General features: G+C 40.5%; 1 protein-coding gene across 2 annotated transcripts in view; it reads left to right on the top strand.

The window, feature by feature from the left end:
• LOC122816397 (nodal modulator 1-like) overlaps positions 1-22,976 on the top strand; it is an 877,949-nt gene that overhangs the window by 210,330 nt on the left and 644,643 nt on the right. For both annotated transcript variants that reach the window (XM_044089153.1, XM_044089155.1), the window contains exon 9: positions 15,928-16,017. In XM_044089153.1, the coding sequence (XP_043945088.1) occupies positions 15,928-16,017 (90 nt within the window). The remainder of the gene's footprint in view (positions 1-15,927; positions 16,018-22,976) is intronic.

Raw genomic sequence — 22,976 nt, 5'->3', positions numbered from 1 at the left:
TAAGCAATTTCTCACCAAAGCAGCAAAGATTTCAGTAGCAAATTCCCACCTTATCTCCACCCTACTTTATGCCTCTCCAATATATACCAATCTAAGGCAATGAGATCTAAACAAGCTAGAGACCTGCTACAACAAACTTGCCAAATTCGCCACAGGGGCATCCTACCGTAGTCACCACTGTCTCTCACTTGCTGAACTGGGCTGGCTTGAACTCCCTCACCTCCTTCAGTGGTATCAACTCTCACTCGCCCACAAACTAGTAAACCATCCACTAAATGTCCCATCCCTCCAGAATCTACTGCAACCCTATCGCACCACCAGACCACTAAGATCCAGCAACAAAAATCACTTGCAGATCACTAAAGCCAATAACTCTGCTGGTGAAGCACTATTCTCTTGCGCCATAGCCAAATTATGGAACTCACTCCCACCCACAATTACCTCTGTACCATCATGCACCCACTTCAAAACTTTACTAAAAGCGCACCTAAAACATGCTGGCTATGCCCTTGCAACTCCCACTCTAATATCATCCACCCCATCCAACCACTACCTTTCTTTCCACTCCACTAACTACCTTGATTATAGCAAGCTCAGATGCTCATAAGCCTAATACTTATTATACAGCAGGAACTTCTCATTGTAACATTTGTTAATGTCTGTGATGTACTTCACAGATAAAGATTCTAGTTGACTACTGATGTACTATGTTCTTCATCTGTAAATATGTTGCAAGTAATTGCTATGTTAAATTGTTAATCGCTATGTAATCCAATGTAACTACTGTCTGTTTATTTTACTGTGGAGCTTTTCTCCCCGGGCCTCCGCTGAAAATGGACCTACGTCCAGTCGGACACTCCCGGTCAACAAATTTAAATAAATAAATAAAAATTTACTAAGCTTCTCATCATTAAATTTGATTATTGACTTCATATAACTAAAACCACATTCATTGAATACTTGATTAAACTCATTCATAACAGTCATTAATTTCAATTCCCATAAGCACCTTTAAAAAATCTCAAGCCCATGGGAACTATTTTTAAATCTAAACACTTTTGTAAATATGCATTGTCCACTTTGAGTCCATTAATGATAGTTAATTTCTTACCCAAAGTGTATATCATATCTTTCAAGGTTCCCGTATTTTCTGATTTAACAATTACAGAACCCTGCCCTCTATCATTCACTTTATCAAGGTTGCAATGATAAGATAGAATTTTATTTAAATGATAGTCCTTGTCATTGTTCCCTTTCCCATCTGGTTGATTTTGGGATTGATGGTACAAAATAACAATCTTTATTTAAAATGTTACTTTTTCCCACCACAGTAGAATATGTCTTGTGGGGTGGGAATTTTTTGGGTCTAGCCCCAGTACGATTAGCTTCTTCATCAACCTCGTACAGTGAGAAGTCAAAAGTAAAGTCAGAGTTGTTTACCTTACTGCTGTCAATATGTTCGGTACCCACAAGTACATTATCCATATCAATCGGGCTGTGCCTCAACCCAGTACCTTGTCCGTTGGGAATACTGAAACTGCCATTAGGCCCACCTTGTGAGGAATGTAGCAGTATGTTGGCTGCATACCTAATTCCATCCCTGCGAGTACGGAACCCTGACATTTGTTGGTATTGGCATTTTCATTGTTAATACCGCTACTAATGAAAGCGGAAGATGATACTGTTCTACCTTTGTCAATGCCAATATCGGACTTTGCCCCAGCCCGTGTGAAATCCAGCAGAAGTTCCAATATATGACCAACTTCTCCCTTTAGTGAAGTAACCTCCGCACGTAATTTGGAAATGTCGTCAAGTTCTCGGTCATTGGAAGGAGGCGTCTTGTCACCGGTGATATCCATGGAGCATAAACAACTGAATACAACAAAAATGAACTTCCTCCTGGAAAGCGAATAACCACGTCCCACCAGTAAGTGCACCAGCCTCTCTTCTTAAAGATTTAGATTGGGTGTTTTTTATTAGGTTGTCATAATTAATATTTCTTATTAATTGTTCATTTGTGTATTTCTTTATTAGTTGACATGCATTTTTTATTAGTGGACAAGCATTTTTTATTAGTTCACAGGCACTTCATATGGTTATAGATAATATGTATATATGCATTTTAATGCAATAATATCAACCTTTTCTTAGTTTTTTTACCAGCATATCTACATATATATTTTTTGTCAGGTACATAACGCATATATATATATATATATATATATATATATATATATATATATATATATATATATATATATATATATATATATATATATTTTTTTTTTTTTTAGTAAGATTTTGATACACATCGGTTATATGTTCTTTACATTGCAATAGCCCATTTGTATGTAAATATTTTGGGTTTAGGAACAAGGTTGCAATATATGAGATTTTTGTATATGTCTTTAAAAGTTTGAATGAGTGAATTATGGCGCCAAATTTGAAATAAAGGAAGTGTGTGTTCAGTTTTTCAGTGTTCTGAGGAAGCCCACATTGTAGTGGGTGAAAGCGCGTAACGTTACACTATTTTCACTTTTTAAAGTGCTTTTGCAGTTGTATGGCTACGTGTTTGGAATAAATTCTGTTTTTAAGAAGAGAGGCTGGTGCACTTATTGGTGGTACGTGGTTGTTCGCTTTAATAAACTTCCCTAAAAGGTGCTCAAAACATACTCTCAACTTAATTTATAAATGTATAACTAAGACCATATACTTAATAGATTTGTCAAACTAATAAAATATTTATTACAAAACATTATATATGCCACATCTCCAGAATGCTTATATATATATATATATATATATATATATATATCTATATAAATACAAACATATGCATACATAAACATTTAAAAACGTAATACAGTTCTATTTGTTTGATTGCCAGAACTGGCTTAATGCTAACCATGTTATTCAACCCTGGTTGTACATCTGCTTGTAGTCTTAAAATCCATGCATATTCTTTATTCTCCAATAAGTTATTAGCATCACCCCCCTCTTGCCTGCTTATACACTGTTTCCATCACCCTAAATGTAAAAGTATGCTCAATGCCTTTCTCCAGAATGTGCTTACTTAACACATTTTGCTGTATTTGTCTACGTTTCTGTGATTTATGTTCTATTGTTCTTTCCTTTAGTTTCCTTGTGCTTTTCCCAACACAAAATGAAGGACATTTAAGCAGGTTGCAAGCTATATTACATATGTAGTATTGCATGTTGCTGTGCATTTGAAAAAAAATATTTTTTATTTGAAACGGGACGGACAAATATATTGTCCTTCATAAAAATATTGGTACAGCAGCTGCAGTTCAAATATGGGTTGCTTACCTGTTGTATGTATTTTTTAGATTTTCCCCTGATGCTTAAAGTCTTTATAGCACAGTTGCATTTTTAAGTTCTTTAAGTTCCTTTATGTAAGATTTGGCCTATTATGAAGTATCTGACGTAATTCTGGCATGGCCATCAGGATGTTCCAGTTATTCTCAATAATTTTCATTACTTCCCTAGTTTTAATATTGTACGTAGTTAGATATCTAACTTTATTTCCTTCTTTTCTATTCACTATATTACAGGTATAGTGACTATTAAAAATGGGTTTTGTTAATCCTGTTCTGTTACTATAAACTTCATTTACTAGCTCATCAACCATGAATTCTGCATATCCTCTCTATAAATTCTAGCAGGCAGATAAGGGTGATGCAACTGTTACAATTAATAGAACAGACTATATGTTAACAATGCTAGCTTTTTTGGATGATGCAAATACTTTTAAGAGAATAAGTTTAATGAATGTTAAGAAATGTACAAGTGAATATAATATGCTTATCTACGATATGCAATTAACTAATAGTATAAGCACAGAGTTATTTAACTTTTTCACTATTCCTTGTCCAAAAACTCCGGTGATTTTATGGAATACCAAAGATCCGTAAATCTTTGACCCAGCCACCCATGAGACTTATAGTGTCAGGGAGAGGCTGGGTAACAGAACCTGTTTCTATATACTTGCAAGAATGTTTTATTAAGTTTCTACCACAGAATCTGAGTTATATAAGGGATGCAAATGATTTCTTGATTAAGTTGAGAGAATGGAATCCGGTGAATTAATGTAATGACTTTGTAACACTAGATATCAATTCATTATTCACCGTAATTCCAAATGAATATTGCATAGAAGCAGTTCGGAGCTGTCTAAATGAGGAAACAGCTGAGTCAGCTAGTGAAATAGAAACTATTTGTTTCTTATTAGAGTTGGTGTTAACTAAAAATGTATTTTTATTTAATGAGCAACCATATATACAGCTAGCTGGAGTAGCCATGGGTACTCCCATGGCAAAGCAAATTTGGTTATGGACCAGTGGGAGAAAACAGTTATATTTAATATGGAGCAAGCTATAAATAATAGGGTTCTGTTTTACCAAAGATTTGTTGATGACTGCTTCCTAATGTGGAATGGTACTGAACAAATGCTGAATGAATATGTAGAATATTTAGAGAGTACTACTGCATTTTTTTAGATTCAAAAAGTGTTCAGCTGTAAGAATATCCTTTTTAGATGTACTACTTGAAAAGGAAGGGAATGCAGTTGTAACAAGTGTTTATAAAAAGGAAGTGCAAGTTAACCGATATGTGCATAAAGGGAGTATGCACCCACCCATATTTTTAAAGAAATAGTGAAAGCACAACTTGTTAGAACTAGTAGTTTAAACACTAGTGACAGCAAGTGTAAACTGCAGATGACTGAAATGACAAATGAATTTATAGAGAGGATATGCATAATTCATGGTTGATGAGCTAGTAAATGAAGTTTATAATAGAACAGGATTAACAAAACCCATTTTTAATACTAACTATACCTGTAATATAGTGAATAGAAAAGGAAATAAGGATAGATATCTAACTACTTACAATATTAAAACTAGGGAAGTAATGAAAATTATTGAGAATAACTGGAACATCCTGATGGCCATGGCAGAATTACATCAGATACTTCATAATAGGCCAAATCTTACATACAGGAACTTAAAGAACTTAAAAATGTGACTGTGCTATAAAGACTTGAAGCATCAGGGGAAAATCTAAAAAATACAAACAACAGGTAAGCAACCCATGTTTGAACTGCAGCTGCTGTAAAAATATTTTTATGAAGGACGATATATTTGTCCTTCCCGTTTCAAATAAAAAATATTTTTTCAAATGCACAGCAACATGCAATACTACATATGTAATATAGCTTGCAACCTGCTGAAATGTCCTTCATTTTGTGTTGGGAAAAGCACAAGGAAACTAAAGAAAGAACAACAGAACATAAATCACAGATACGTAGACTAATTCAGCAAAATGTGTTAAGTAAGCACATTCTGGAGAAAGGCATTGAGCATACTTTTACATTTAGGGTGATGGAAACAGTGTATAAGCAAGCAAGAGGTGGGTGATGCTATTGGAGAATAAAGGATATGCATGGATTTTAAGACTACAAGCAGATGTACAACCAGGGTTGATTAACATGGTTATCATTAAGCCACTTCTGGCAACCAAACAAATGCAATTGCATTAGGTTTTTAATTGTATATGTATGTGTACATTAGCATATTTTATTTATATCTATATCTATATCTATATATATATATATATATCTATAGATATATATATATATATATATATATATATATATATATATATATATATATATATATATATATATATATATATGTATGTGTATGTATATATAAGCATTCTGAAAATGTGGGATATATAATGTTTTGTAATACATATTTTATTAGTTTGATAGATCTATTAAGTATATGGTCTTAAGTTGAGAGTATTTTTTGAGCACCTTTTAGTGAAGTTTTTTTTTTAAGGAATTGGTATTCTTTTAAGTTAAAATGGTTAATATTGCAGAGATTATGTGATTAGCTGGCCATGCTGACATGATCTTAATCTACTTTATAAAAACTGAAAGAATGTTACAGATTGTGTTATGCACTGAAGAAGGATTTATATCTGAAAGCTTTGCTGTAGTAAAGTGTTGGCGTTCTTGTAGTTGGAATTTTTTCCTGTTATTCAGCTTTTGTTTTCTAACTTCTGGTTTATCACTACATCGGCCTTTGGTCTGAGATTACTCCATGTGGACAGATTTCATCATGGTGTAGCATAGATGTTAATGTTGCAAGTGGTATTTAATTTTTTTCTTATGAAAGAGGATAGCGATTTACTCTTGCAGGTAAAATCTAATGTCTGATTATGTCATTTTCATTGATTCCTCAACCTGTGGGTTTCTGATCCAACCCTCTGATCCAGCTCAGCCACTTTCCAAAGCTGTAGGCTCCAAAGCTGAAGCTCCTCCCCTACCCATCATGCCTCACTTCCCCAAGTTACTTCAGATCTGCTGCTCTGCTAAGAAGTATCGTGATCCATGTGCTTGGATGACTGGATGTGCAAGATAGACCTGAAGGACATGTACTGTCTTATCAAAACCCTACCTGAGTCCTCCCGTTTTGGCTGTTCACCAAATGCATGGCGGTAGTCCTAGCTCACTTGAGACTGCAGGGATTCCACTTGTTTCCTTACCTGGATGATTGGCTCCTGACCGCTCCTACCAGGCATCTGCTCATCCAAGCCAGGTGCTATTTGTTACACCTGTCCCCGACCTTAGGCATAACTATAAATACGCAAAAATCACAGCAATGAGATTGTAACAATGGGCAATCTCTACCAACTGCATCCTAATTGCGATGCACATTCTGAGGGAGTGAGCTTTCTAGCGGACAGGCTGAGCAGAGTTTTACTGATGTCTCACGAGTGGTCTCTAATACAATCAGCGGAAAACATGATCTTTCATAAATGGGGTCAGCCCTGCTGCAATCTCTCTGCATCCCCCTCACAACAACAAATGCAGCAGGTTCTTTGCATTGATCTCTCCAAAGGGACAGTCCCCAAGAGATGCTGTAGTTTGTTTAGACCCCGGTCTGCTTTACGCATTCCTACCTCTACCACTAATTCCTAGATTTTTTCAGACAGCACTCAGTTTGAAGAGCAAAGTAATCCTCATTGCTCCTTTCTGGCCCCGACAAGTCTGGTTCACCTTTCTTTGGTATCATCTGATCTGTCCTCCATGGACATTGGAACTGTTTTCCTATCTACTGTCCCATCCATCAGGGCAGATTCTCTCAGACCTTCTAGACCTAAAACTAACTGCATGATCTCCAGTTCCAATGACAGCTAGACATTCCAGGCTTTCATCCACCGTCCAAATGACTTTGATTTTATCCCAGAAAGCATCCACTGGAAATGGAAGCAGTTTGATACCTTTACTGCTCCCATTCCTGCAGTCCTAGATTTCCTTGTTGATAGTTTACAAAATGGGGTGACTTAACTCCACTGTAAAAGTACAGTTGGCAGCCATCTCAAATTACCACGGCAAAGAATACTGTTCATCACTAGCTTCTTCAAAATTGTATAAAGCCTTTCTTAGAGGTAGCTTCTTTCTTCACCCTCATGACAAGAATCCCACCCATCCTTGGGATCTAACTCTGATTCTGCAGGTACTAGTTCATCCCCCTTTTGAACCTTCAGCCAAAGTAGATTTGAAATTCCTTTCATGGAAAACTGTTTTCTTGGTTATCACTTCTGCAAGAAGAGTTTCTGAGTTACAAGCCCTCTCCTCCAAAACTCCTTATTTAATTTTCCATAAAGACAGAGTCACCTTGCTTTCCAACCCTTCCTTTTTACCCAGAGTTGCTACAGTGAACAATATTAACCAGTCTATCAACCTGCAAGTCTTCTTTCCCAATTTTCAAAACAAGGGAGAGTATACCCTTCATCTATTAGATGTTCCTAGATGAATATGTTCTTATATAGACAGGACAAAATCTTTCAGAACGTCTGACAAATTGTTTATCTCTCTGGCCAATATTAGAAAAGGAAATTCATTTCTAAGACCATGTTAACCAAATGGTTAAGAGATTGCATTTCTTGTGTATATGCGTCTAAAGGTATATCTTTGCCCATACATGTCAAAGCCCACTCTACGAGATCCATGTCAACATCCCAAGCCTTTTGTTCTAGGGTCTCGATTGATGATATTTGTGCAGCTGCCTCATAGTCTAACTCTCATACCTTTATTTCACACTACAAGTTAGATATTACCTCAGAAGTAGAGCTGCCTTTGGTTCTGCAGTGCTCCAGTACAGCCTTCCATGAGGGCCACCTGAAATTACTGTAGCTGGGGACTCTGTCCCACAGGTTGAGGAATGAATGAAAATGACAACATCAAATAAAGAAGTTATGCACTCACCATAATGTTCCATCTGTGTTGTCCATTTTCATTTGTCCTCAACCTTCCCTTCCTCGTACCCCCTGCCCATGTCAGTGGGGACCTGATGGATACGTTTTTAGGAACCACTGTTCGTGTTTGAGATACTGATCTTGGCTTTTCCTTTGAATAGGATTTTATTACTACCTCTGTATTTATTTTTGTATATTCATATACATATAATTTTTTATAGGTCATTTAATGTTAACGGCAGACTCTTTGAGGATTTGAGGGAGTCAGACATGATGACTAGGGGAGGAGCTCGTGATTCCGAGCCTAAAGGTTTGGAAAACAGCCTAGTTGGATCAAAAACCCCCAGGCTGTGGAAGAATGAAAATGGTCAATACAGATGGAACGTTAAAGTGAGTACATAACGTCTTTATTTGTTCATAGACATGAAGGTCATTAGTCTGCAGGCTTTGTTCTGAAGATTTTGCTGATATGGGTTGGCCATTTCTAGTTGTTAAAGGTTCATAGATACTTAGTAGATGGTTGATCTGTGAGGATCTTTTTTGCTGATATGAAAAGTTATGAGAAGAGTATGATGTCTACCAAGGTTGGCCATTTTCTAGTTGTTAAAATGTGACACCTTTACAGGTTCATAGATACTTAGTAGATGGTTGATCTGTGAGGATCTTAAGAAGTCGAGCCTTACATTCCCATATGATTTTGCAGTATGAATCTCGACAGACCTGCTGCACAAGTATATGCTTGGTACGTATTTGTTTCTCCCACCCTTGAGGGCCATTGGCGCTAAACCAGGGATGAATATGCCGTTACCCATCCATTCATAAGTGTTGCATTTGAATAGAGTAATAGAAGTATTCTTCTTCCCCCAGTGGGGAGGCCAGTTTAAGAAAAGTGCTATTCTTTGTGCTATACTATTCTCCCTCTGGCAAGTTCTGTTGATCTTGAAAAAAAGATTGTGATCCCTTGAGTGGGTGTTTCTGATGCTACCTGACTTCCAAATGTGTAATAGGTCTGACAGAACAGGGTCTATATAAGGCAGAGGTCACCTCTTAGTCGCCTGTATGGTACAGAAAAGAAAGACAAAGCTTTGAGGCAGTATGCTTAGTTTTTATGATTTAGGCCATTGATTTTTAGTGAGGAAGTGTTGTGGTCATTCCAGCTCTGACAAGTTTTGTGCAAGTACCTACAGAAAGGCACATTTAAGTCCGTGATTTGCCAAATGACTGCAAAGTACAGGGGAACAGTTATGTTCACTGATCTGTACACCATACCCTTTGATGTAAGTGATGCAGTGAAAAAGGACTTCCTTATAATCGTGGATACATGATCATTAAACCTCAGTTCATTGTCAACACAGGCTCCCATATCTCTAACTACGGGTTAATTTTCATAGGAGTGTTGTCAATCTACTGGTTACAAAAGGAGCCATGATGTTTACCAAAGGGTGGTTGTACATTTCATAGCATTTAGTTTTCAGTCCTTGTTTCGACATTAAATTGCTTGAGACAGGCCCTCTTGTATCATTATGGTGTCCTCTGGGGGAGTTTATATTGACACCAAGTTTGCAGTCATCTGCATAATTGGTCACACAATCCCGTAACATTGGTTTTAACATCCAAGAAGTTATTGTCAAAGAGAAGTGATCTATTGACTGAACCCTGGCACACACCACTAGTGACTGGTCTTCTGGAGGAGATAGATCCACCCACCCTTAATTCCTGTGTTCTCTTTTTGAGTCAGTTTACTCTTCAGTGAGTTGCACAGGTTTAACAATTCACGGGGAGAGTTTATCTACGATGCCTGGTGTGGGATGGTGCCAGACACCTTTGCAAGATTCAGAAAAGCATTTTGCACTGATTAGCTCTTGTCCTTTGCATCACTGACTTTCTCAAAGAAGTCAACAAGGTTGGAGTAGTTAGGACCTACCTTTGACAGATCTGAACTATGTTGGGCCGAGAGTTTGCAGGTCACTTATATACTTTATTAGCTCCATAATGATCCTTTCCATAGTCTTGCAAATGAGATTGGTCAGGCTTATGAGTCTGTAATTACTCAGGTCTGTTGTAGCCCCTTCCATTCATCAGACACAAACCTGTTTTGAGACTAATGTTGACTAGCCTCTGTAGGAGGTCTGACACTTCGTTTCAGGCTAGCTGGTAGGCAGCCTGTTATATTATTTGGCCCCATAAATGTAGTGTTCTTGGCCAAGAACTTGTTCTTGGGAGATTTGAGGAGTGGGGTAGATGTGTTGATATGTGGTCTGTGAATATTGGAGGGGAGAGGGGTGGGGTGAAGTTGAAGCTGAACTCTTACTGCTTGCAGAGGAATCTGTAAAGTTCTCTCCATGTTTTTTGCATGACCGATTCAGTCTGTATTTGAAAATGATGGCAGGATCAGCCTGTTTGTTGAGGTATGTAAACAGCTGTAGGCTTTTTAGGGGTGCTGCTGTGTCTGCCACACTCCTGCGACCTGGTTCAGTTAACCCAAAGTGCTCAGCACAGTGGCCTGAAGTTTTAGTGCATAAACCTATAAATTATTTTTCTTGATGGAGCAACAGATCACTTGAAGGTCTGCTTGCATATTGGTGGTAATTTCCAAATGGGAGATGAGGCACAAGTCATTGCTGAGTTATAGCAGGGTGGGAAAAGGACAAGACATAACTGTTGTCCCAAGTCTTCAGAGTACAGGACTTCACTTCAATGGTAATAAATCAGTTTTTTGGTGGGGATTTTCGCAACAAGGATGTAAGTGAGATAAGACTAGTAATCTGGTTTTGGATAGGAAATTTGGAAACAGGAATGTCTGTGTCACTTTTTTTCTATGATAGGCACAGAGAAAGTACAAATAGGGAACATGTAAACTACACATCACTACATTTCTTAGTCATAAATCTTTGCAACAGAAGTGTAATAAATGCAAAATGCAAAATTCATATACATTTCTTACTGTATTCTACATATAACACATGAGCTGAAATCAGTGATTCATCACTGTTTGACAATTTCTCAAGAAAAAAGTTTACAGATAAGAAATCTAGAGAAATACAATAGAAGTGATTAATTCATATATTAAGCATTAGATGGAAAAATGAGCAAAAAGAAAATCTAATAAATGACTGAACTACTGGATAATTTTTCAGGAGTTTCATCTCCATCACATCTAATCCTGTAAGACTGACCTCAGCTTACGAACTATTACTGGGCTACCTTGGCCCTCCTCATTACCCACAGTCCTCAATGCCTAAGGACTCCTCTTACGATCTCGTCAGTTACCTCTTGAAGGTGGTCAGTTGAAGATGTCCTCTGGATATCGTTACATTTCAGTTTCATTTTTATTTGCATATTTTTTGTTGAAATTCCTTCCTTTTTCTTACCTTGTAATTCAAAGTCTGTTGCATTTTCTTTGCAGTATTTTTTTATCAAATTGTGTTATTAGTCAAGTAGGCTTCCTCCTCCCTTGTTGGTACCTCTGACAAAAGTTATAGCATTGTGCTTTACTAGCTTTGTTTCTTAGCTGTTAATGTTTTCTGCCAGGTCATGTCATCAGTTCTTGTATCCATTTGTTGTGCTGCTGTGAGTTCTGAGTTCTGGAGAGCAAACAGGAGTTGCACTCTTCTTAAAAAATTGTAAATGTGGTGCTAACCCCCCCCCCTAGCCAGAGTGTGTTTGGCTTTCGCCACCCATTTTAAATTAATTTTGCTATGCACTTTTTCGAGGTTAGTATACTGTGCCACTGTCTAACAGTGACACAGAAGTGATACCTGGGGTAAACCTACGATCTCCCATCCACTCATCAAGATTCCTCTTGAAGAGAGTCAATGAGGGACTCTGCCTAACCTGGACTGGGATTTTATTCCACAGTGAAGGGAGCCTCTGGGTTATGAATCTGTCCCTCCAGCATGTCCTATTTATTTCAGTGCTGAGGTTCAAGTCTCTCGAGCGCGTAGCTCGATGAGATTTGGATTTTCTGAGGGCAGCATGTCCATTAATTCCGGGTTGGACATGGCTTTATATGCCAGGCACAGATCGCCTCTGAGCAGGCGGTATGCCACTGAGTAGAGCTGGAGTTTCTTTAACCGGGCAGCATATGGCATCTGTTTGAGCCCTTTGATCCTCTTGGTGAGGTACTTTTGGGGTCTTTCCAGTTGCTGCAGGTGTCTGGTAAGGTACATCCCAAAAGGACATTGTACTCAATTATGGGCCTGATGAGGGATGAGTAAAGAGGCACGGTGACCTCCCCTGATCTAGATGTGAATCCCTTCATGATTAGGTGGGCTATATAAAATGTTCTTCTAACCACTTTGGCCACGTGGTTGTCAAATGAGAGATTGCTATCAACTTGGGTCCCCAGGTCCCTAATTACTTCTTCTGTACTTAATGGATTACCACCTATGTGGTAATTTGTGGGCACTTTGTTTTCGCCAAAGGGGATGACTATACACTTTTTGGCGTTTAGCTTGAGGCCATGGCTCTGGCACCAGTTGTCTGTTTCTATGAGGCCCTTTTGGAGGATGATTGTGTCGGCTGGAGAGCCGATTATGGCACCCAGTTTGCAGTCATCTGCGAACTTGATCAGCCACAGTCCTTCCGTGTTGGCCTGTACCTCCGAGAAATATATACCGAACAAGAGAGGTCCCAGGACTGAGCCTTGTGGGACGCCACTTGTAACTGGTTTGGAGTCTGACATGGCTCCAGCAATTCTAACCATGTGGGTTCTGTCCTTGAACCTGTTTGCAGCCCATCTAGTGACATAGGGGTTTATATTTAAGCTGGTGAGCTTATCTATAATGCCCGAGTGGGGTATTGTATCGAAGGCTTTTTGCGAGGTCCAGGTAGGCTGTGTGGACCACCTTCCCCTCGTCAATGGCCTTAGTGACTGTTTCAAAGAAATCGACCAGGTTTAAGAGGCAGGATCTGCCCTTAACAAAGCCGAACTGGGTAGGATCCAGTGTCTGTAGGTCCCCAATATCTTTATTTATGAGGTCCATGATGATCCTTTCCATTGCTTTGCAGACCAAGCTAGTCAGGCTTATGGGGCTATAGTTTCCAGGATCCGTTGAGGCACCACCTTTGTGGAGAGGGACCACTGTTGCTGTACACCACTCTTTGGGTCCATATCCTGTAGTAAGGCTGAGATTGAACAGTAGTTTTATGTTTGGGTTTAGCTCTTCTTGGTGTTCATGTAGGACGCAGCCCGGGACACCGTCTGGTCCCATTGATGCTGTGTTTTTTTGCTTTGGAGAGGGCGGCTCTTACCTGAGCATCTGAGATGTCAGGGAGGCAGCACTCTGCTGGGATAGATATTTGCCCTTTAGGTGGGGTGGGGGGGGAGAGTTTGCGCTGAACCTGTCAGCTAGGATGTTGGCAATGTCTGTAGGTTTGGTGTATTTTTTGTCATTTTGGACTAATTCTGAGCATATCTGGGAATTCTCACCCAGGTTCCTAACATAACTAAAGAAAGCCTTGTGATTATCCTTAGTGTCCTGTGCAATTTTTCTCTCGAAGCTGGCCTTAGATGATTTTATGAGTGCCCGTAGATTTTTGCTAATACTGATCAGAGATGCCTTCCCTTTTTGGGATTTTGCTCCATCATGTAGTAGCTTCCTCCTTCTATTGTATAGTTTGTTTATGGCTGGGGTCCACCAGACAGGACGTCTGCCTTTGGAGGATTGGGTCTTGGTTTTGTTTGGGATTGCAAGATCCATGCATTCCTGAAGGTGTTCATAGAATGCGTTTATAAAGGATTCTGCAGTCTGGGCCGTATTTTCCACAGGCCCGGGTGCTTTGAAGGATTCCGCCTCAGTTTTGAGGAGTGTTAAATTTGCTTTAGAGAAGTTTTTCACTGTGGTTTTCTGGGCAGGGGGTGGGATCGGGATGTGAATATCCAGTGAGATTAGTTTATGGTCTGATCTTACCAGTGAGGGATACACTTCTGGTCTGGAGCATAGAGTCCCCATGTTGGTGATGATCAGGTCCAGTATGTTTTCCCCTCTTGTGGGAGTGGTAACAAGTTGTTCCATAGCATTTGAGTTTATAAATTCTAGGAACCTTTGGGCTAAGGTGTTGGAGCTAGAGTAATGCTCCCAGTCTATGTTTGGGTAGTTGAAGTCGCCCAATATAATGGTGTTTGGAGAGACCTTCATATTTTCCAGTGTTCTCAGGAAGGCTGAGTGGGGTTCCTGGGTTTGGGAGGGTGGTCTGTAGCAGGCTATAAACTGGAAGGCAGTTTTACCCACTGTTAGTTGCACATGGATAGTCTCTGATGCTTCGTGCTGTGCCACCAACCTGGAGGTGTGGGTATCTTTGTGAATATGGATACTCCGCCTCCTTTTGTGGTTCGGTCCAAGTTTTGGAGGCGAAAAGCATGGTATGAGGTATAACCTGGTAGTGCTGGGATGCTCTCGGGAGCCTTGAACCAGGTTTCTGTTACTGCACAGATATCGATGTTCTCCATGCTGAGGAGAGTTTCGAGTGCATGCATCTTGAGGTTTAGACTTCTGGCATTGAGTAGCATTACTCTTAGTTTCTTATCCCTTGTGATACCTATGGAGGTGGGTTTGTCTTTTGAGCCTTGCCTAAAAAAGGCACTATGGGGGTAGCAAGAGCCTTTGCCAATATCCGAAAGCCCAGGGGTGACAGGTGTTAAACACACTTCTAGAAAATTAAATAGGATGCCACTATGTCACACTAAGTACATTTTAAACCATAATTATAGCTGAAATCTTGTAAAAACTCCTGAAAATTCCAGTATGTGTGTGTGTCAAACATAAATGCTTGTCAGTATAAAGATCATAGAAAACATCCTAAACAAAATCTTCAAATAAAGTTTTTATTTATCCTTTTTGTTTGTTTATTGTGATGGTACACTGTTCACAGATGACCATTTTCAGGCACAGCCAAGTGAATGAATTCAGAAATATAACTGAAAAAGAATACATACAATAGAAATATTTCATAATGCCGTCTCTAGAAGTGTTTATATTTGCAAGGCATACTGTGCCCCCTTGTGTCGTACAGTGATCTGCAAATAAAATGTCCCATTAAACAGAAAATATTTGTATGTTAAACAAAAATTGTAAAAGCACCATGACATAATTAGTTCAAAGCCTCTCCTCAGCTTGTCTGTTGGATTGAAGTATAGAGATGTTTGTCCACTGTGGCCTAGATGATTCAGCCTTTTTAATGTCTGCTGTATTGTTCAAGCTAGATGATATGTAAACAAGCTAAGTTTTAAGGAAATTATTCGAAACTGTGTTTTGTCTGTCTTTAGATGTATTGAAACAGCGAGTGTGACTTGACATGGATGTTGCCCATCAAGAGGCGTTGTTAGGATTCATGATTCTGCAACAGTTGTAGACAACAGAAAGAAGTAATGTTGAAAAAGTTGAGCCTTAAGCCATGCAGCTGCACTGAAAACAGTGGACTGGATTTTAAGGATGTGTCTTTTGAGTGAATTTTTGTTTTTCTGCGGCAGGTCCTATTTCACAGTGCTGATTCCTGTTCACTATCCCGGTCCATTTTACAGTGTTTATTCCTGTTCACTATCACTGGTGCTAGGTGCCTGGTGCTCATGTTACGAGTAAATACGAACCTGTTCAGTTCTTCATAAACAGGCTTAACCAATAACCTACTTTACATTTCCAGATCCCATTCTACAGAGGAGAACGAATTACCTTTGATGTAGCTCCATCTAGGCTGGATTTCTCTGTTCAGCATGACAGTGTGAAAATTGAGGTAAGGATGGCTTCATTATTGCTATACTGTAGTGTAATTCACTCATCTCTAAAGACACTTTTCATATTAATAGAATATTGATAGTTCTTTAATTCTTAGGCCATGTGGGAAGACTTGGAAATTAAGTTGCCTTACTTTAACTTATTTAATAAGCAAGAAAATGTTTGATTTGCTGCAGTTTTTTCTTCAAAATATGACTGTCACAAAAAAATCAGGGCATTGTGTAGTGCACTGTTTCCTAACCAAAGCAGCAACAGAGTATTTGTATTCCCAAATACATGGTAAAATTAAGTATTAAGGCCTAATAATTATGCTACACAATGATAGCTGAAAGAAAACTATTCAAGTGCACCATAAATCTTTTTAGTATATTGTCTGTTTCCAGTGGAATAGTATTAAAATGCACATTAAAATTATGGTGGTGAACTTTCAGGACAATGCAAGTATGGAGTAGTTTCATGGATGACAAAAATAAATTAAAGTTTGTATGTCAAGTGTTTATGGTACTGTTCTGAAAATAGCTTGCCCTTTAATATAAGTATGAAACAGTGAACATTTTTGTTTGTGAGTGAGTCTGTCCTTTATTTCATTGCATACTTTTTATTTGTGTACACTTTGTTGACTGGGGTAGTCCCACTAGGCCAATGGCCTCTTTTCAGATTAGACTCAAGGTGGTGTTCCTGCTATTCATTGTTCTTGGTATGGAAGTTGGTAATGACAATAACATCATCAGAGTGGTAAACTTGTTCCATTTATTGTACCATTTAGCTGTGATATTTTTAATACACCGCAGCATTTAAAATTTTATGGAACTCCGTGCTTTTTAGGAGTATGAGGGAGAAATGTGGTGAACAACCAATAGTGATTTACAGTAAGGGAGTTAATATTAAGAATTTAATTGAAAGAGAAACAGATGGATTATTCACCAACCATAAACATCCTATGAACATTTGTGGAAGATGTAAATGTTGTAGAGTCATCCTTGAAGGTTCATAAGTATTAGTAGATTCCCTTGTGTCCTGGAAAATATAATTTTTATACTACCTTGGTGGATTATGTTGCCCTTTGCAGTTCATGTGCTGCTTTTTCTGTGGGCAAAACTGACTGAAGTTTGTGACCGTGTAATGGAACATCTATATGATATCAAAGGACATCAGTTTAGCAGTGCTAACAATGCCCTTTATAGACATGTGACTGCCTGCACAAAGTTTAAGAAACTTGGATTTTTTTGTGATTGATAGGGTTGTGAGATCATTAAACGGAAGTGACTTGGAAAATACGCTTGACTTTAAGGAATTAACACGGCAATTGAGGCTGAAGCATGCCAACCTCTGGGACTGTTTTGTGTTTAAAGTATACTTAAGATGAATGCAAATAGTTTGACTAATATTAATTTTGATTTTAATTTAAACATGGATTAAATGGTCTGTGTGTAATTATATATATATATAGTATATAGAAAATGTATGTATATATCATATATATGTATATTTATTGTTTATTGTGACTTTGATATTGCAGTAGGTAGTGGCTGAGGTTTTTATTACCTATTTATCAAAGTCTACATATTTTTTTTAGCATTGTCGTTATTGTGTTGTATTAAAGTATACAGTATATTATTTTTTTTTAATAACTCTACGTAAATCATTTGTGGTAGACTTTGCATGTGGTCTTTACTCGTTAAAGTCACTACTTGGATGTGATCAGTGGAATGAGGTGTAAATTGCAAGTGTAAGCTGGTGGATGCAACTATGAGGAAGCCCCTGTCATTTACAGGGTGAAAGCAATTAGTTGATTTTAAGTCTAAGTTTTTTACAACTAGCTTTGTTCCCAAGTGTTTTTTTGTATGGTTAGCTGTTTGGTTTGGACTGGGTGAGATTGAATTCATTGGATTGTAATTTTGAAGAGCCCGTTGTATCTCCTATGTATGGTAGTTATAGTCATACCGACAAGGAGAAATTTGGTTTGAACACCGGTGAACTTCCCGTAGTCTATTTTGACACAAGGGACTTTTGAATCCACCTGAGCTACCACCATCTCAGGCACAGGGGGCCTCTGTTAAACTTGTCATCCAAAGGATGACATACACAGGAGTACAGCAGCCCCCATATTCTGCACTGTATTGGCAAGTAAATAAAACAACTTCCTGGTGTGGGAGTAGAACCCATAACCTCCTGAACCAGTAGCAAATGTGCTACCTGTTGATCTCCTGAGACTACATAATTGGGTATCACTGACTGATACGGCATTTGTTTTATTAGTACGTCTACCTGCTGAATGTGTTTAGCATTGTTCTGTACAATGAAAAAAGTGTATTAGAAATGGAAATTTAGAACTCATGAACTTGAAGTACTAATATCTTTAACTCTGTTTTAGAAAACCGACTTGAAGGAATTATTTACTTAGTGTGTATACATATCTTTTGATGTCCTTCCTTAATCACTGTTATAGTATTCTTTACTATTGGGATATCCTGCCAGGGGTACTTGCACCTCTGTCCAGCATACTAAATCCTAGGCCCTGCCATGTGCCATACGTCAGACTTGTGCCTTGTGTCCGAAAGAGTTAATAACATTCAAGCCCAAAACACAGAGCTTCTTTGTCACTTGTATGAGTGCATCTTTTCATTTTCAGTCTGTAGGTTGTTTGCCTGGGTGCAGACTAGTGAGCCATTGGCAGGTAAGTACCCCTTTGAGTGTTCCTTTTTCTTTAGCTCTGTTTTATTTGTAGATACATGCCATCTAGAAAGGGGAAGTGTGATTGTGAGAGGCAGATTCCTATAAGGGCATTTTTTGCTAAGGTGTGTAACACAATCATAAAGACTGTTCTGCTTGCCAGGCCTTCATTCTAAAGTCCCTGCACAGCCATCTTTCTTTGGTCTCTTTTGGTCTGTCTTGAAAATCAGCATTTTAATCTTTGTGCTCAAAGAGCTATGGCTTTGGAATCTTCAGTTGTCTGGGCATCCAGACTTCTTTAAAGAAGAAGCTAGAGAAATTGAAATCTGACATCTGCTGTCTAACCCCTGCCTGACGTATGTTTTGCCTGAGGAGGAGACTGGGGACCATTCAGTACAGACACCTGCCTCTCCTGTCATAACCCTGTTGGAGGCCAGTATGGAGCAGGCTGTTTGCACGTCTCCTGTAGCTGATCCGATGTGGGCTGGGGCTGAGCCGACGTGGGCTTGGGTTGGGGCTGAGCTGACATGGGCTTGGGCTGGGGCTGGCTCTGAGCCGACGTGGGCTGGGCCCGGAGCTGAGCCGATGTGGGCTTGGGCTGAGCCGACGTGTGCTGGGGCTGGAGCTGAGCCGTTATCAGCTGGGCCCAGGCCAGCATCTATTGAGGATGAAAAGAAGGAACCTCTGCTGTTGATTTTGGAAGAGCCGGGGGATTCCACAAATTCTTGTTTGGGATCAAGTCAAGGTTTCCTTAATGTAGGTTTGTCAGGGCTGAAAACTTCCGAGGTTGGTATAGGTGAGCATCCCTGTTAAAAAGATGCTGAAAACTAGCCATATGTATCCTACGGCTAAGGACTCCGAAAGAATAGGAAGGCTTTACCCAAGGCCTTTTTAAAGCCCTGATGACTTTGAAGCTTCCTTATGGGTTTTCTATCCCTTCTCCTGTAAACATTCCCTCTTTTTCCAGACCTTTAAAAAGGATTAGAGATTCTTCTCCTAATGAAGATTGATTTTGGGGAGGAGTCTTTAGCTTATTTTTCCCAGATTCATTCTCTTCATGCTGTGGGTTCTGATGAGGAGTACTGTTTTGACTCTGATTCCCCAGTGGAGGAACTTTACTCTGGGGATAATATCCTGAAATGATTCAACATTTTAAGTGGGAAAGCTTTTAGATATCTGTTGTTTAGAAGAGCTGTTACGATCTCTTTCTGATGAATTCCCCTAGACCTTCTGCAGTTCCTCCTGTTCCAAGACCTGTTAGACACTTTTCAGGTGTGGTTTTTCAAGCTCCTGAGTCTCAACCTCCTGCTTCTAAAAAAAAACAAAAAGCAGGATGTTATGTAGTCCAATCTCACCTACATTCTTACCCGTGGGTTCGGAGCCGAATGTCTGCTCCGACTCGGCCAAAACTTTTCTAGCTCGAAGTCTTTCTATTGGCTGGGCTAAGATGGTATCCCATGCTAAACTGCTCTATATCCCCAGATCTCATTTGCCGCTCGTGTAGCTCGGACGTGGTCTCGCTCTTGGCTCTGGCTAAGTACCCTTTTTTCTTCATTATTAGAGAATTGGTAACAAAAAGCTATTTTAATAGCTATTGTATGTTCTGGTCTTGTATGGTGAAAAAGTTTTGTGTTTGATCGTTTTTTTCTGTGGTATCCCACTAGCTGTTTCCAACGGGCTAGGCCCGTTTTCAGTTAGAGGACCTAGTCTGTCCCTTGCTTCCCTGTGTTATATTTTTTACAGGTCTAAAACCGTTTAAATTAGAGGTTTTAGTCTTCCCCTCCTGTGTTGTGCCAAAGGATCGTTTTAGTTAGAGATCTTCAGGTTTTTGTTTGTGGTAGTGTTTTTCCTGCATTGTGACTGTTTTACCATTGGTACTGTTGTCAGTTATTGTTGTCTTTGGTGCCTTGTTGTAGCTAACTGTGTCCAAAGATTCTAAGGAACACAAGCCCTCGGGCTTCAAGAAATGCTCTAGGTGCAGCTATAAAATGTCCATTACCGATGGACATTCTGTCTGTGTGTATTGTCTGGGAGCAATCCATCTCCAGGAGTCGTGCAGTTTCTGTCATGCGTTTAGTTTGAGAGTTCTTCAGGAAAGGAAGAATAAGTTGATTTTGAAGGGACTTCTGAAGCCCTCCTGGAAACTGCTTCCAGCTCCAAGACAAAATCTTCAAAATCTAAAAAGATCTCCGGCTCCATCAGTCTCCTTGGAGCCACCGGAGAAAATAGCAAAGTCTGCTTCAACATCCTCTGCTCCATTGTCCTCGGGGGCCGCAGGAAGTGTCTGTGGTTATGGAACTGGCATCGGTTCCAATAATTTTGGAACCTATGCGGAGCCGATCGCCTAGCATTAGGCCAGCATCACCTCCTCGCAGGTCCCCTTCAGAGAGGAGGTCTCGATCTCCCTCTCTATCCTCTAAATCCTCCAGGACTTTATCAGATGTGGATGTCGATAGAGTGGTGCAGCGACTCCTTCAGTCAGCAGTTTTGGCAAAATTGTTCTCGGCTCCTACCCAGTCGGCTCTGGAGCCCATCCTTCAACCTGCTTCGATACTTCCTCCTCCGAGCGTATCTCAGCTTTCAGAGCCGGAGTGCTCGGCTCTGTGTGATGTCCCTAGGTCGGTTCCGACAGCCCCTCCTGGCTTATCGGTGCCGATGTCAGCTCCGACCCCGTCAGCGCCGTCCACAGGATTCTTTGGTCGGACCCGAGGGAGAGGCTTCGGGACACCTATCTGTTCCTAGTTTCCCTCTCGGTGCTTCGGCGTGGGGAAGTCTGATTCCTGTTGTGGTTTCGGAGGCTGGTCGCTCCTCTGACTCAGGGGGCCCGGCATTCAAGGCCATGCGGAGTGCGCTGACCAGGTCGTCAGCGGCATCATGCGGGTTGATCACTCTGTCCCCTACTACACCGGTGCAGGTCTCTGATCACCATCTATCTCTAGACAGCAGAGCCCCAAGGCCTCAGGGTACCCCCATGAGTGGCCCCCACATTTCTGAGGGCCCCCTCAGAGTCCTTGCCTGAGGAGCCACCCAGAAAGAAGACGTGCAAGTGGAAACGCATAGATTCCCAGGATGAGTCTCTCACATCAGACACCGACCTCGAGGAATCGGAGGGGTCCCCCCAAGTCATTCGAGGATGTTTCTTTCTCTGACATCCTAGAGATTTTGAAACAAAGAGGTGACTGGCCATCCAAAGCCCCCTCCGAGGAGGAGTCGGTCTTCCTGAAGGCCTTTGGTGCTCAGCCCTCCGCCTCCTGGGTATCTCCACCCTTCGTGCTTCTGGATTTGGTCTGTCGAAGGGTGTGGGAGACCCCTGACTCTGTGGAACAAGTCCCCAGGAGACCCAATAAATTTTTGTCTGCTCCTCCTGGTAAGGAATTTCTGTCCAAGGGGAGTCCCTGTGGATGCCATGGTGGTGGCAGCGGCCACTCAGAAGGAATTAGCCGAGACTTCTTCCACCGTCCATCCTCCTAACAAGGAGTCTAGGACCATGGACCGGTATGGGAAGTGTACCCTTTCTTCAGCGACCTTTACCTTACGGTCACTGAATTATTTATCTCACTTTATATGGCTCCAGAGAGATCTCCTCAAGGAGCTTGGAGATACTCTCACGGGTAACGTTTCTAAGGCGGTGACCCAGACTGTTAACGCTCAGATGTCTACCCTCAATTCCATCGTTAACTCCTCCATGAGGCTGATCTCATATGCAGCCGATGGAGCGAGTAGGGCAGCAAGTTCAGGAGTTGCTCTTAGGAGACAGGCCTGGATGCGCCTTTGTCATTTCGCGGAGGCCTTCAAGTCTTCATTCACCGACGCCCCTTTCGATGGTTCCTCTTTGTTCGGAACCAAGGTGAAAGACACCCTCACCAGGTGTGAGCAGGAGGGAAAAACTCTGTCTACTGTAGGAGTCTGTTTTTCCCTTCCCTTCCCTCTAGGCCTTATCCAAGGCCCAGACGGGTGGCAAATTGTGGTTCAAGAAATCACAGAGGTTTTTTCCCAGTGCACAAGGTGAGCCCCCCGCCAGAGGCAGAGGAGGGGGTTTTTATTCAGGGAGACACTGCCCCAAGATGCTGCCCTAGTGGCAGAGGAGGCCCCTGCATCTCAGGAGTCCGCGATTCCTTTCGTGGTTCTCCATACCGCCGCTCCTGATGGGAGGCCCGACTGTGCGTTTCCGGAGCCAGTCGGGGGTCGAATCTCTTTATACCTGGAGGCCTGGCAAGACATCACCCAGGACCAATGGGTTCTACGAATAATTTCCGGAGGATATGTCATCTCCTTCTCGTCAGA

Source organism: Protopterus annectens, chromosome 12.part0, assembly GCF_019279795.1.
Source record: "Protopterus annectens isolate FY-2018-M chromosome 12.part0, PAN1.0, whole genome shotgun sequence".
In the NCBI taxonomy this organism is placed as follows: Eukaryota; Metazoa; Chordata; order Ceratodontiformes; family Protopteridae; genus Protopterus; species Protopterus annectens.
Note: the sequence above shows the minus strand (reverse complement) of the source record. Positions and strands in the feature narration are given on the sequence as shown.